Source organism: Tachypleus tridentatus, chromosome 2 (assembly GCF_004210375.1).
Source record: "Tachypleus tridentatus isolate NWPU-2018 chromosome 2, ASM421037v1, whole genome shotgun sequence".
Lineage (NCBI taxonomy): Eukaryota > Metazoa > Arthropoda > Merostomata > Xiphosura > Limulidae > Tachypleus > Tachypleus tridentatus.
Genome location: NC_134826.1, coordinates 94,967,690 through 94,983,586, shown reverse-complemented (window position 1 = coordinate 94,983,586; position 15,897 = coordinate 94,967,690). Strand labels below are relative to the sequence as shown.

At 31.3% G+C, this 15,897-nt stretch overlaps 1 protein-coding gene across 5 annotated transcripts in view; it reads right to left on the bottom strand.

Moving 5' to 3' along the window:
• The window catches only part of LOC143244594 (two pore calcium channel protein 1-like), an 86,855-nt gene that overhangs the window by 12,664 nt on the left and 58,294 nt on the right, over nucleotides 1-15,897 (bottom strand). For 3 of the 5 annotated variants that reach the window (XR_013025220.1, XM_076489560.1, XM_076489563.1), the window contains exons 14-19: nucleotides 15,330-15,386; nucleotides 9,568-9,600; nucleotides 6,044-6,106; nucleotides 3,601-3,673; nucleotides 2,762-2,866; nucleotides 430-591 (exon numbers count right to left, since the gene is read on the bottom strand). Coding sequence is in view for 4 of the 5 variants with exons in the window: in XM_076489560.1 (XP_076345675.1) it covers nucleotides 430-591; nucleotides 2,762-2,866; nucleotides 3,601-3,673; nucleotides 6,044-6,106; nucleotides 9,568-9,600; nucleotides 15,330-15,386 (493 nt within the window). In the remaining variant the exon portion in view is untranslated. The remainder of the gene's footprint in view (nucleotides 1-429; nucleotides 592-2,761; nucleotides 2,867-3,600; nucleotides 3,674-6,043; nucleotides 6,107-9,567; nucleotides 9,601-15,329; nucleotides 15,387-15,897) is intronic. The other 2 variants (XM_076489562.1, XM_076489561.1) reach the window with 2 other exon arrangements.

Below are 15,897 nucleotides of genomic sequence, written 5' to 3'. Positions count from 1 at the left end.
ACACTTAATGTGATATCTTGTTTTCAATTGGAAACACTTAACATTTTATTTTGAAAAAGAAACTTTTCAGGTGTTACTATATATATCCTACTTCAAGCCACTGTCTTCTGATAAGATTTATCATTAAAAAACATTAAAATGTCAGTCTACATTTAATGAATTATCTTCTAACCATAAAGATTATTCCAAGCAAGACAGTATAACGAAATACTAAAAAATATCAAGATATCATAAATTAAACTTAAGGGAAAATTATTTTGTTGTTAATTAATTAATTAGATTAAAAACACTGTTTTGAGAATCATAAGTATTTACTATATCTATTAAGATATCTCTTATAATGAAGAGTTTTTATTGTCGTATAACCATAATGATACGAGTTAGAATTCATACACTAAACATTATAGAAATGCTTATAATGTATCTTACTTGCAACAGTTTGTCATATTAAAGTCAGAAAACAATTCCATTCCAATGATGGCAAAGAAGTAGTACACAATCAGCAAGACCAAGGCAACACTACCAAACCGAGGTAGCACAATGAAAACAGTACCAAGTACATCTCGATATCGACGATTCATTTTAAATAACCTACAATAATAAAATAGTGAGATCAATTAGCCAAATTTACAAAGTTGTTAAAAACAATATACAGATGGTTTCATCACAGAATATTACCAATTTCTGTTGAGAGAAGAAACTTTTGTCTAAATTTTCAGTGTAAAGTAAAAATAAAGGATTCAGTTTTCAACTTAATGAAATCAGTATTTTCTCTTGTTGTAATAATTTTACACTTTATCCTTATTTAAAAGATAATAAGAGATCATTACTTCATAATTTTAGTGAGTATTATCAGTTTTTAACCCTCTCACCCCAGGTATCATTTACTGCATATGACACAACATTTTAGTGTCTTGCATTCAAAATTTTATAAAGCTACTTTTTGCTTATGTTATGATATATAACTTTTAAGTTATTCAAGTGTGACACATTTTCTGTAAATATTTTCTCATAAAATTTTTATCTGTCAAATAACACATTGTATAACACATTGTGTTATGAACACAGAATAGTTAATTTCACTTATAGCATGGGTTTGGTTCCTAAGGGTATTAAAACAGCTAGCACGTCCCATAGTTAGAAAGCCAGAAAAACTGTGAATAGTAGAGGAAATTGTCTGTTTTTTGCATGTTATTAGTTTAGATTCCTTGAAGCATTATTTAATTAAATAAAATTATTTAATTCAATACTACTATTAAATTAAAAAAAAAAGAGTAGGGTTCAATGTCGCTGATAGTTGAGACAAAAAACACGAGAAAGTATTTCTTGTTTTTTGTTTATTCTTTATTTATTATTATAAAAGTAATTAAAATGTTAAAACATAAAAATAGAGATCTCTTTAGGTTAGTTTACATTAAATGAGGTAAAATAAACAATGATAATAACATAGAGATATTTCATGAAGCACACATGCAAGAAGCTTGGAGCAGATCGTGGGTAATGTAATTTGATAGCATAATGTTAGCTGTGTGTTTCTAAAGTAATTTACAACTTACAATAACAGTTATAGTAGCTATACATGGTTCAAAGAGAAAACATGAAGACAAGAAAAGAATAAAATTTAATTACAAATAGATGTATACTGTTATGAGTTTAAAGAGCTACTTATGATAAAAGAATGCAGTTTCACACTATACTTAAAGTCATTATAAGAAGAAAAGGATGGTAATTGAGATTTATTTTGATTTTTTTTGGGGGGAGTGGGGGTTATAAAGTCAGTCAAATTGAACAACTTGGTATAAAATTTTACCACAAACAAATACTTGAAACTTGTTTATCAGGTTTTTAGATATTACACAAATGAAATTTGGGATTTTTGAGATGAAAAAAAGTATTTTTAATCTTAACATGAACATTACTTTCCACATGGATTATTAAAAATGTATACTTGATATATCCTAAGCCAAATACTTTTTTTCAGTTTATTAAGAATACTTCAGTAAAAACTATGATTTCTGTTTATACATGAAAGGCTAATAATGTTTACTGAAAATCATACACACTATATCAAAAGTTAGTGGTATCAAACTTATAAAGACTCTATACGAGTACTAGAAGTCACTTGGTTATCAAACTGACCAAGACCACATGGAGAGAGTTGAAAGAATAACAGAAAAAAAAGAATTCTTAAAGTACAATGCTTAGGTTAGAAACTACCATATTGATTTGATGTCTCATTCTTAACTCAAAAAGAAAAACAAATTTCAAATTGAAAAAGAAATATTTAAATGATTGGGTTTTTGTTGTTAAGATTAAAGCATCACAATGCAGGTATAAATATTCAATTCTGAGCTTTATAAGTCCTTACACTTACTACTTAGCCGTCAAGGAGCATATTTAAGTGATTATTTAATGGGTTATAAAATTCACCAATTTCTTTCTCATATTTCATAAATTTATACAAAAATATTCAATGACATAATGATTTACACCATCTAAATTTAAAATAAAAAAGAAGTATACAAGATATATGTTTCTGAAATCAAAATATTAATACATTGGAGACCTGTGTATGCCCACATTTCTTCTATAAAAAACTGAGCAAATGAAAAGTTTCAGTGTTACTTACATCCATTCTTGATATAATACCAAATAGTTTTTCTTTAAAATATACAATCAGGTTAAGAACTATGAAACAAAACCTTTTTCTGCAAAAAATAAGCTAATTTTTATGTTTCCAAATGGATAACTTTGAACATACCTTAATAAACGAAGTGGACGTAAAATTATAACAAAAGAGAAAGGAACATTAAAGTGTTCTGCAATTATCCCAGCAAGACCCAAAACTGTGACGATAAAATCATATCTGAAGATAAAACAAAACAGGAAGCTATGACCAATAACTTAAAAGAACTTAAGTGAAATTTATAGTAGTGAGTTCTTTATTCAATATAGTTTTAAAAATTATATTTTAAAACTTACTTGTCTGAAAACAACAACAGAGTTTTTAAGCCAAAGATCTATTGGCTCTTGAGAAAATAATTTATGATACTTAAGTTTTCCAGAACTCAAGTTAGGACTAACCTTCACTACATCATACTGAGTTTAAAAAGTTATTTAGAATAAATAAATGTAATTTTATGTTACAATTTGAAGTCACTCTAGAAAAAAAAAAAGGTAATTTACATTTTATTTTTGTGGTTATAAGCTTCATCAGTAAAGTAGAACAAATGAAATTTATTTAGGAGATTTTAGAGATTATGCAAATAGAGTTTGACATTTCTAAGACAAATAAAAGTATTTTTCACCTTAATGTGGAATCACTTTGCACTTGAACTAGTAAAAAATAAAATAGTATATATAGGCAAATCTTTAGTAAAAATACTTCATTAACAATTTGATTTTTGTTTACAAAACACTTGTAATGTTTATTGAAAGTCTGCCAGATTTTGTGAAGATATACATACTGTATTAAATGTTATGTTATGGAAACTATAACAAGTACAAAACAGTTATGAGGTTGGTCAGTTCACTTGACCTTGTAGCAAGTGAGATAAATATTATATTGAAGAGAAAAATAACATGTTTCTTGAAACTTACATGTTCCAGCCAGATTGGAAGTATCCAAACAGACCCAGTCCAACAATCTTTAATAGGGCTTCTACTGTGTAAGCTGTCATAAACAACAAAAAATTAGTACACACAATAACTTATTTTTATTCAGTGGCATAGATGGTAGGATCTCAAAAATACAAAGCTTTTTAAGTTAAAGTACACAAAAACATAAAGAAGAAATTTTAATTTAAGGGTCATGTAAAAATTCAAAATTTTGAGTGCAATATTATTCAAACAAAAATAAAGAAAACCATTTAAAAAGGATTAAAAATTAAATAAAAACAGAGTTTATCTCATTGAGTATGAAAATATGTATTAAAAATTAATATATGTAACTTTAGCAATGTTTTTCAAACTTGTTTAGAAATTATTTTCAAGGATGGAGGTCCTAAAGTTTAAGTGATACACTTTTCTCATTCTATAACTTTAATTAGATGCTCTCTGTTAAATATTAAGAAAAAATTACTCATAATCTTCTTTCCATAAATAATTCTTTGCATAATTTACCCACACTATAAAGTACATTATAAACTAAATTATAGCACAATAAAAAAATGTTAAAGGTATCTAAAATTCTTCATATTCTATTATCAAAACCAAATTCTTCGAAATTTTATTGATGCAATAAAACCATGGACTTCAATGAAACTTATAGAAACCTCTATCCACTGAAAAAAAATATTATATTTAAAACAAGTTTTTTTCCTAAACTTACAGATTGTAAATTTAATAAAACAAGCACTTTCTCAGGCTCAGATATAATAAATTTCATTAATAATAAAGGGGACACCCAAATTATATATACACTGTTGGCCAAAACCTTAAGGCCAATGAACATAAAGAAAAAGTATGCATGTTGCGTTATTAGACTCAATTACTTATTTGAGTAGAGCTTTGAAAGATGACAATAAAAGGGAAAATAAAAAAACAAACTTTTTTAGCATTTATTGAGGAAAATGTGAACACTATGAAATTAGCCTAAATACTAGCTGGTCAAAAGCTTAAGACCATACTGAAACGAAGCATTAATCAGTAAACACGTAACGAAATTTAGTCATTTTTGTTAAAGCATTAGCGTTGTCAACATTTCCCACTGACATCTCATGAGTTACATTGGGTAAAAACATGGCAAAGGCTAAAAAATTGACAGAGTTTGAATGTGGCAGAATTGTCGAACTGCAAAAGCAAGGTCTCTCTCAACATGCTGTCGCTGGTGAGATTGGGTGTAGTAAAACTACTGTTGCAAATTTCTTAAAAGACCCTGAGGTATACAGAATGAGAATTTCAAGTGGTTGGCCCAAGAAAACTTTGCCGGCGTTGAGCAGGAGAATTTGACGGATTGTCTGGCAAGACACCAGCCGATCGTCAAACCAGATTAAGGCCCTTATGGACGCAGAATGCAGCTCAAGAACAATAAGACTTTCTCTATGAGAGAAAGGCTTTAAATATCGTAAACATCTTCAAAGGCCACACCTTCTTCCACACCACGAAACAGCTCAGTTAAACTTTGCTGAGATGCACCAAACATAGGACACAGAAAAGTGGATGAAGGTTTTGTTCTCTCATGAGAAAAAATTTAACCTGGATGGTCCAGATGGCTTCCAACGTTACTGGCACTATAAGGATATCCCACCAGATACATTTTCTACAAGACAAAGTGGAGGAGGTTCCATCATGATCTGGGTGCTTTCTCCTTCCATGGAACAATGGAGCTTCAGGTTATAGAGGGGTGTCAAATAGCAGCTGGCTACATTGGCATGTTGGAGAGAGCATCCTTATTGACTGAAGGCCCTCACTTGTGTGGAAATGACGGGATCTTTCAGCAAGACAACGCTGCAATCCACAATGCCCGCAGAATAAAGGACTTTTTCATGACGAATAATGTGATTCTTTTGGACCATCCAGCGTGTTTACCCGAACTGAACCCCAATGAAAATGTTTTGGGGTGGATGGCAAGGGAAATCTATAGAAATGGACATCAATTTCAAACAGTGCATGATCTTCGTGAAGCCATCTCCACCACTTAGAATAACATTCCAGCCAACCTTCTGCAAATGCTTATATTGATCGCTCGAATGCAAATGTTTGCAGTTATTCAAAATGACAGCTGTGCAACTCACTACTTAGACCTCTTGTTTGGCATTTCCTACCCTGTTTAGGACTTCTTTTTGGTATGGTCTTGAACTTTTGACCAGGTAGTATTTAGCCTAATTTTGTAGTGTTCACATTTTCCCTATTAAATGCTAAAAATTTTTATTTTTATTTTCCCTTTTCTTATTTTCATCTTTCAAAGCTCTACTCAAATAAGTGGTTGAGTCTAACAATGCAAAATGCATATTTTTTCTTCATGTTCATTGGCCTTAAGATTTTGGTCAGCAGTGTATATACAAACATACATACGTATATAGACTATCTTGCCAAAACTTACCAACAATAAATCCAACTGAAACCCAAGTTCCAGCTATTCCATAACTCTTGATGTGATGTGTCACTGTAAAAGAAAATCAACAGCTGTTACTGTAGAAATAAGTTATTTGCTGTGTATTACATAAAACAAAATAAGAAAATATTTGTTTTACATATATTGTTAGTTACAAAGTATTGTACAAAAAACATTTTACTTTTTGTACCTATTCAGCATCAAAAATTGTGATTTACCTTGGCTTAAATAAAACTTGTAAAATAAAAGTATTCAAAACTTAAAAAACAAAACAAAGAGGAGCTTATCTTATTTCACATTAATAATATGCTGGATTGTAAACAATTTTTTTTAAAATATTGTAAGGGTCATTTGATCCTTTCTCCACCTGGTTATTCTGCTGCTACCTAGATATGAGTTCTATCACTCTGTTACACCTACAACAGCTACAGCAGTGATGGAAGTACCTCTGAACATTTAATTTTTTTATACTGAAAATGTATTTCTGATAATACCTCTGCTCACACTTCAACTTTATCTAGACAAAGAGTTCTCTTCTTTGCCAATTTATCATTATGAATTCTCCTTTACTTGCTCCACTCTTTATGCCAAACTATATCATCCATAATAATCTTAACCTTGTCACTCTCTCCACCTATGCCAATGCATCCTCTTTATCTGCTCCATATATTAACTCCCTACTACAGAATGACCAAAGGAAGGCAATATGAAGGACTAAGCCCATGTCTGAGACACCACTGACAATAAATAAACTATTTCCTTTGATAAATTTTTATAGAAGAATGTCAAATGGAATGTGATAATAAGAACACTGCTCAAGACACCAATCTCTGATGTTGTGCGATGGATTACTTAAATGCCAGGCATGAAGTTGAAACACACTGACTGAAGCTTATGTAAGAGATGAAAAGGGAGAAAGGAGATGCAGCTGATACTCCTGAAGATACTGGAAGAGTATAAACCAAATTTGACCTGCCAATATGGTACCACCAAAATAATTCAAGAGGATATGTATGGAAAAAGTGCCAGACCCTTGGAAAGCAGATGAATTGAGGGAATGCATAAAAATAATGATGAAGACCCATCCAATCCTGGCTTAGAGCATTTACTCCCAAAGCCAGAGGATGAGGTACTGAAGCTCAGGAAGCTGAGCATTCCAGTGTGTGGAAAAAGCAGTATATCCAACAAAAACTTAAGGGTAAATTATCCATTCTGATAGAAGAGTTCTCTTGGGATGAGATAGCTGGTCAGCCACTAGGTTCATTATCCCTGGAACATGAGAAGCAAAGAGAACAATTTGGTGTTTGTGTGTCCAAACAAGACCAACTGTTTATAAACAAAGAGATACAAAAGAAGTGTCCCCTTGTTTTGAAGTGTCTGAGCCCACTGTGGAATTATCTGAATGAAGCATTACCATCTTCACTCAAAATAATTCAAGACTGTGAGTCATAGTTTGTTGAACTGCTAAACTTTGCAAAAAACTGATATGAAAAGAAGCTTTATCTACTGTTCAAAGTTGCTTGAATTTTAAATTTTATATAAAAGCACTCTAACCCTGAAAAAAAGCATCTGTGAATTGATGTAACACTGGCTGTCGATATGGTAGAGAGATACCAACTGTTGTGTTGTCAATGTTCAACCATCGGCTGAAATCCACCACATTGAAATCCAATAGATTCAGTGGATAATCCAGTGCACCTATGCAAATGTTTCACTAGTCCTGTAATAACCGTTAAAGGGCCATCATATGGGCCCAACCTAAAGGATAAGTAATTCCAAGGATGCCCACATCTCCAAAAGAAATAGATCTGTGAGTGCTAGTGGACAAGGAGATGAATGTATTTGAAGAAATGCTCATTCCACAGCCTGAAGGCATAGAGGAGAAGGTTGGGTCCTGCTTAGTCTAGAACTGAAAAACACTATTAAATAAATGAGGTAATGTGTGACAGTGAGGACAGATGACTCCATTTTGATAGGCAACTCAGCATTCATAGTTTCTGATAACAAAGTATGAGTTTGCACTTCAATCAAATGGCAGAAAGGGGGCACGAAGAAGCCAATCATTTACAAAATGTGGAGTGCAAATAATGAGGAAGTGAAGATAACACGAAAAAGCTGTTACTGTGTGCTAATAATATATGGAGGAGATGGAAGGCTGAATGGTAGAAGCATGGAACTGAAAAACCTGATTGTCATGCACAAAACAGAGATAACACCTTGATGACTCAATGATTGGGATATGAATGTAGACATCAAAATTGTCATCTATAGTTGGGGTGAAGAAAAACATTGAAAAAAAAGAAACTCCATTGTAAACTGAGAATGTGGAATAAGCGACCAAAATGAGAAAGGTTTTTGGTACTATAAATAACAGAAAATAATAACCCCTGAGAGAAGAGTCAGTGAGCTCTGTAGCCTCTTGGTGTAGAAGATCTTGAATGGGTTTTGCTTGACAGATGGATGTGGGGGGGGGGGTCCATGGGGAGTGGAAATAAAGCTAATTAGTATGAGAGAAGGAGAAGTAAACTGAATGGCAAATCCACTCCTGAGAACTTGAATGAACCACTCATCTGTGGTTAATGTCTCCCATACTGACTCACACTCTTAGAGATGAGATCCCACAAAACCTAACCCTATACGGTGCTCAACAATGCCAAAATCTGCATTCCACTCTGTAGGAGAATCCTCTACTTGTGTTCTAGTGTACTGTGGTACCAAAGTAGGAGGTCTAAAAACTGAAACAGGAGATACAGTAAACCCTCCCCTTCATAATTTTTGTTGCAAAGAAAAAGTGAATAAGAAAGAATAACAAGGAGCCTTTATACAAATTAGGTGTAGAGGGTGCAATGACATAGGTGGAGAGAGTTGCACGATTACAGTTACTAGGTGCAATATAGTGGGGTATAAAAACTGAAGCAAGCAAGTTAGAATTCATATCAATGCTTCGACTGGTAAAGATGAGAACCTTTTATTGGGATAAAGTTAAAGTAAGAAAAGAGGTAAGTGTGTTTCAGAACAGTGGTTTCTTTAAATATCCATCAAAAGTTTTAATCAGTTTGGTTGCAGTACTTGTGTTACATAACTTTGTCACAGGTTCAGTATTCCTGTCCATAAGACAAGTTTAATTAAGCAAGGTTTTCCAACTTGATGTAAAATTTAATACAAAAAAGAAAAAAAAAAATTAGCCTTGGAAAACAGCTTTGATTAAAGATGAAAAATAAAAATACAATTTGAGTTTCAATTAGAAAACACATTCTTCCTCACATAAGATTTGAAAACATGCAAACAAAACATTATTACAACATAAATAACAGATTTTAAACTGCTTCACCAATCATTTTACCAACTTGAAATACATCTCATTATATTTCTACTGAATGTTTTTATACTGTCATATCAAGACGTAAAGACAAATAATTAAATTTCTTATTCTGTCTTACCATTAGTTTTCTATTTTTAATCATACACCAAAATCAGACTACAATCACTGTGAAATAAGTTTTTATACATACCTACATATGTATCAAGTTTTCCTTCACCCACACCTAGGTTGAATATTAATAAACAAAAAAGAATTAAAAACCAGTTAATCATAAAATTTTCCTGTTTTTCTTAAGTAATAGGAAAACAAAGTTAAACTCTCTACCTGCAGTCTTAGTCGGTTTGGTTTTTAGAATTTCGCACAAAGCTACTCGAGGGCTATCTGTGCTAGCCGTCCCTAATTTAGCAGTGTAAGACTAGAGGGAAGGCAGCTAGTCATCACCACCAGCCGCCAACTCTTGGGCTTCTCTTTTACCAACGAATAGTGGGATTGACCGTAACATTATAACGCCCCCACGGCTGGAAGGGCGAGCATGTTTGTCGGGACTCGGGTTCGAACCCGTGACCCTCAGATTACGAAGCGCACGCCTTAACGAGCTAGGCCATGCCAGGCCCTCAGTCTTAGTCAAACAACTGAGTTTGTGACCTCAAACTGACCCTTATATTTTTCATACTATAGCTTCTAATATATTTTGTGTATCTTCTTAAAATTCTGTAAACTTTCAATAAGAATTAAGTTTTATAGAAAAAAATCAGAATTTTTAATGAATAATTTCACTAAACATACATGTGAATAAGTGAAGTCAAAGTGTTGAATACACCAAGTGCAAAGTGATTTTCATGTTAAGATTAAAAATATTTTTCTTTATCCAAAAATACTCAAATTTCATTTGCATAATCTCTAAAATCTTTAAATAAATTTCAAACTTTTTTCAGTAAAAAATATATATTGTATCTGTTATTTTTTCCACCCTAACTTTATATAAGGTTGGCCACTAGTTGCAAATCACTTGGCAAATGTGTAGTTCGCTTGATCCTATTGAACTACATAAGGCACAGGCAGATAATGAATGCTCCTGGTGAAAAGTTATTATTATTTTCTTATTTAATCTAAAGTTATGCAATATAATATATTATTAATTTTTTTAAATTTATTTACTTTTATAATAAAGAAAACACTTGAACAACAATAAATATAATACTTGCCTTGATTTTTTTTTCTGTTGACTGTTGATGAAAATTAACACTACTTTTTAATATTAAAGGTACTACTATACTAAATAATGTTTTTACCTAATTAAATAATGCAACAACAAACAGAATAATAACATTTAACAGAAGACAATAACCAATAACTGTCATAGTTTTTCTGGCTTTGTAAATACATAATAAGAACTCTTAGAAATTCAGCTAAGCTTGTCAATGCATTTTCTATAGGAATAAAGATTTAACTGGAAGTGAAATACACAATTCTGTGTATAGAAAACACTGCAATATTATATGTTACTGTAAAGATCAAAACTTGGTGTTTTTTTTATTAGAAGTAATATAGTATTAAACATCAGAGAGAACTACTGGCAAGTTGTGAAAGAGAGGATATGATAGGTGGGCATAACAACTTGGGACCGATTTTCTACTTTATGGCTCTATAACCAAATAATACTGACAATTACAAAAATTATGCTTTAACTGAGTAATAACTATATTATAATGAGTAATTTACATTAAATTTCATACTCAGAAGGGTAGCAAATAAATTATAGAAGAGTAAATATCTGGAAAGCAAATGTCACAATACTCATACTGCAGTGAGATTATTTCCTTATAGAATTAAAATCTTAAAACTTAATATCATAATAAAATTTGATTTATTAACTACATTTTCTTGCTAAGTTTATTTATACACAATAACACTGCAAAACAAAGTTTTTGCTTCTTGAACATTGTTGGGTGCTCCTTATAGATTTTTGGCTGCTGATCACAAAAATCACATCCAAATTTGCCCATCACGTACTGTTTCAACAAATTCTTCAGTTTCACCAGGACATTGCTACAATGGAAAAACGATATCAGGACAACTGGAATCTGTCAATGCTTGCTGACTACTGTTGGACACTGCAACGTGATGCACGGAAAATTGAATACAAACAAAAATCAGGAGCAAAACACTTTTAATTATATTGAACTTAATAGCATATTAGAAACATAAACGCAATTAAATATGTTATTGCTGGTAAACAGTTAACTGTCTATTTCTCAGCGTCCCTACGTGATGAAGCAAAACCAAAACTATATTTGTGCATACCCACCAGGTACCTGTCACAATCAACAAAAACTTTTCAGGATGCAAAACTTTTCAAAAAAATTGTTGTGCAGTGTAATGTGATAGTTTAATTAAACTTTGAATGTAACTTTAAAAAAAAAATTTGTAACTGAGTATGCTATCCATAAAACACATCTACTCCATTAACTCTATGCTTATGGGTTTGTACAGGTACCTTTTTATGTGCATGTCAAAAGGTTTTACTGAGTTAAGCAACTTTACGATTAATGTATACCAATAAAAATATCAAAGAGCTCATTTTGCACTATGTAATATTGTCAGTATTCCTAAATTATTGACTTGGGGATCATTATTATCCCATTGGAGAGTTGGAACTGTTATGATCAATCTAACTGTTGAAAAACAAATGAAATATTTTAGACCTTTATATAGTTTAGTTAGAAAGCCAGCTTAGTTAAAATGATTTTTCTCTAGTGTCAATATGGTAATTTATAATTATTTACATGTCAAAATGCATATGTAGGTCTGATCAAAGAGTTCCAAGACTTCTTCTGTTACAGGTGCCAGTACAGAGACAGTGAGCTTCATTGAGGTGTGTACAAAGTACAAATAGTGATCTACCCCACAAACAAGCCATTTCTCCAGATTTTATACTCGTGAAAAATGCACTCAAAGACAGATGTATCTCTTGTCCCTGTCATAATAAAAAAGGACAGAAAAGAAAAGCAACATGTTTGCATCAAGTTTTATGTGAAAAATGGTAAAGAAGGAACAGAAATCCCTGAAATGTTAAGAACTGCCTTTGGTGATAAATGCTTAAGAAAGGCTGTCATTTATCAGTGGATAAAATGCTTCCAAGATAGTTGGGAATCAGTCAAAGATGACCCACATTCTGGGTGACTGTCGACATCATCCACTGATGAAATGGTCATTAAGGTGAAAGAAAAAAAAATCAAAGTGATTGACGATTAACTATCCAAGAAATTGTTGATGAACTAAACATTTCCTTTGGATCATGTCAGGCGATTTTGGCTCAAAAACTCTGCAAGCATCGAGTGTCTGCAAAATTTGTTCCAATTCAGATGACCAAAAGTTTTACCGTCATCAAGTGTGCGGGGGATCTGAAAAGAAGGCTAGAAATTAATCCAAATTTCATCAACATCATTATTACTGGTGATGAGTCATGAGTATATGGTTATGACCCTGAAATGAAACTTCAGTCATCCCACTGGAAATCTCCATCATCATCACGTCCAAAAAGACATGACAGTCTCGATAAAGTGTGAAGACAATGTTGATCATGTTTTTTTATGTTTGAGGTATTGTTCATCATGAATTCATACCTCATGGCTGGACAGTTAGCCAGGCCTTTTACAAAGAGGTCTTAATTTGTGAGCAGTGGAAGAATGGTCACTGGTTTCTTCATCATGACAATGCACCTTCACACACTGCTGTGTCTGTTCAAGAATTTTTGGCAGAAAAAAACATTCTCGTATTCTCCCAATATTGCCCTGTGTGATTTTTTTCTGTTCCAAAAAATCAAAATTAAATTGAAAGGAAAGAGATTTGATGACATTCTAACCACCAATAATAATGTGAAAGCAGAACTTGGTTGAATAACAGTTGAAGCCTTCCAGCATTGCTTCCAAAAATGGCAGGAACATTGGAACAAGTGTGTATCAGCTGGGGATGATTACATTGAAGGGGATAGCATACAATACTGATGTATGTGCATTATTCTTTAGAATCAACATCAAGTCTTAGAACGTTTTGATCACATTTCATATATATATAGAATCAATAAAAATGAACTTGCCTATCTTCTCCATGTGTGCAAATGCTAATGTATCTGTATTAGTGATACAGTAATATTACTCAAAGAATTTCATTATTATTCTCAACACATATTAATAAAACATTAAAAATAAATTACTCACAAATCATAAAGATGTGCAATTATAAACAATTAAGAGACTTTTGAAGATTATTCTATGAAAATTTGAAAGGTATGTACTATTTCTTAATTTTGAATATTTCTTTGTACTATCTATTGATGATAATAGCTGCAGTTAGTAATATGATACAGATAGTAAAAAATTAAATATGTAAACATTTATCTTAAAAACATTTTTAAATTCATTTAAGAGATTTCAGAGGTTATGCAAATGAAATATGAAAATTCTAAGATGAAAAAGTACTTTTATACTTAACATGAAAATCACCTTGTACTTGAACTATTTATGGTCTGAATGCAAATAAGTACAATAAATAAATAATGAATTTTTAGTACAAATACTTAATTACAATAATATCATTCTTTGTATACAAAATATTTCTAATATTTACCCATTATTGTGAAGAAATATTCAGAAAGTATGGAGTTATCAAGTATTATTAAACTGTGTATCATTCTTCACAAGAGAATTATGCCATGCTTTACAATTTGTTTTTAAATGAAGGGCAAAAAACTTAAACCAACTTTTAAATGTTTTTCTTAACATAAAATTAAGAACTTTTCAAAGGCTTTCAATTATAAAACTAATTAAATTTTAAGGACAAATATATATATATATATTTTATTACTAAGGAAGTGTTATCAGTAATTACAATTATCATGGATTAAAACATTACTTTCTTGTTAACTCCAGTGACCACAATTTTAAATGCTCTGCATGATGTGTTATTATTTTGACCACTTGCATTTGAATGGTAGCTTCTAAAATAAAACTACATTTTGAAATTATAGATGCTGTTAAACTTGAACTTTCACTTGAGTTGTTAGCAAAAAACTCCCCAATTTTTGTCACTGATTATGCACATTGTTTGGCAAGGTAACAGTGCTTTTGCCTTTCATGTGACTTCTTAAGAATACAGTTTGTCATTGCATACAAACATATGGATATTTCTGTAGATAAAATAAAAAACTGATTAGATTGACACTACCCTTTTTTACCTTTGACTTGTATTCTTCTTTGTCTAGTTCAGGGGTTCCCAACCGGTGGGTCGCGACCCCACAGGGGGTCGCACAGCCTTGGCAGGGGAGTCGCGTAGCCTTGTTAGAAGTAGCTTGGGATAACATTAATTTTATTTCATCAATTACATTTTCAAGTCGCGAGTGCCAAAAGGTTGAGAACCCCTGGTCTAGTTGTTTATCTCTCAGAGTAAACCTTCTAAACATGGAAATTGATTGCTGTACATGTAAATGAACAATTAAAACAATATATAAAAGATGGAAAAGCAAAAATTTAAGATAGAGTATGCACTGCTTTTCAAATCAGCAGTCCATCACATAATATTCTAATTTGCCAAACATATTTTTAGATGAAGTTTTAATCCAGTTTATGCTTACAAAAAACACAGTCACATAATTTAAATTGTAATGGACCACAGAGATTTAATTGTTACAGTTACATTAGTTTTGTGGTTTTGAAATTTTCTACCAAAAGTCACAAGTTCCTTCAAGGCATGTATAAGCTCTATAAAATAGTAGGGATAAATTTATATACTTACAGTGTTAGTTTTATATTCTTCCTAAAGTGAAAATCATTCTTTAACATAGAGAACATAACAACAAGACTTACAAAAACTAGATATGTGAGTAGAATCACAAGATGAAATTTTAAAATCTGGCTGATGACAAAACAGAAATCATCACTTAAAAGTCTTCACCTGATATTTCTGATGCTTCTACAACTTGCCAGATGCCATTGGCTAGAATAATTAAAACTAGAAAAAACAATAATAATGTGAAATTATAATAAGACACTCTGAAAATAATGAAACTATCTGAAAACAAGTGAAATCACTGGCCATTAATCTCATGCTTTATAAGCTGTATAGTGCTAAAAAAAACCAAAAAACTATACAGTTCAATAAAGCTTACTATCAACTAATTCTTTGAATATGCATATAAAACAGAAATACATAAAGCTTTAATATCTGGATAACAATATGTAATTCAAGCATTGACAGTACATGCCAAACATGGGAAAATAATAACAATAAATTTTATTATAATCTTTTTATCATTTAAAACATATCTGATCCTCAACCTTATGTACACTTTAAAACTAATGTATAACTCAATTTTCAGCACAATTATTTATCATTTGTTTTTGTCTATTAACATAATAAGCTTTTACAAGTCATCACAAAATTCAATAGATTATTCAGTAACATATTAACTTTATTTTGTATAACTTGTATAACAGATTTAATTAATTTCATATACACATAA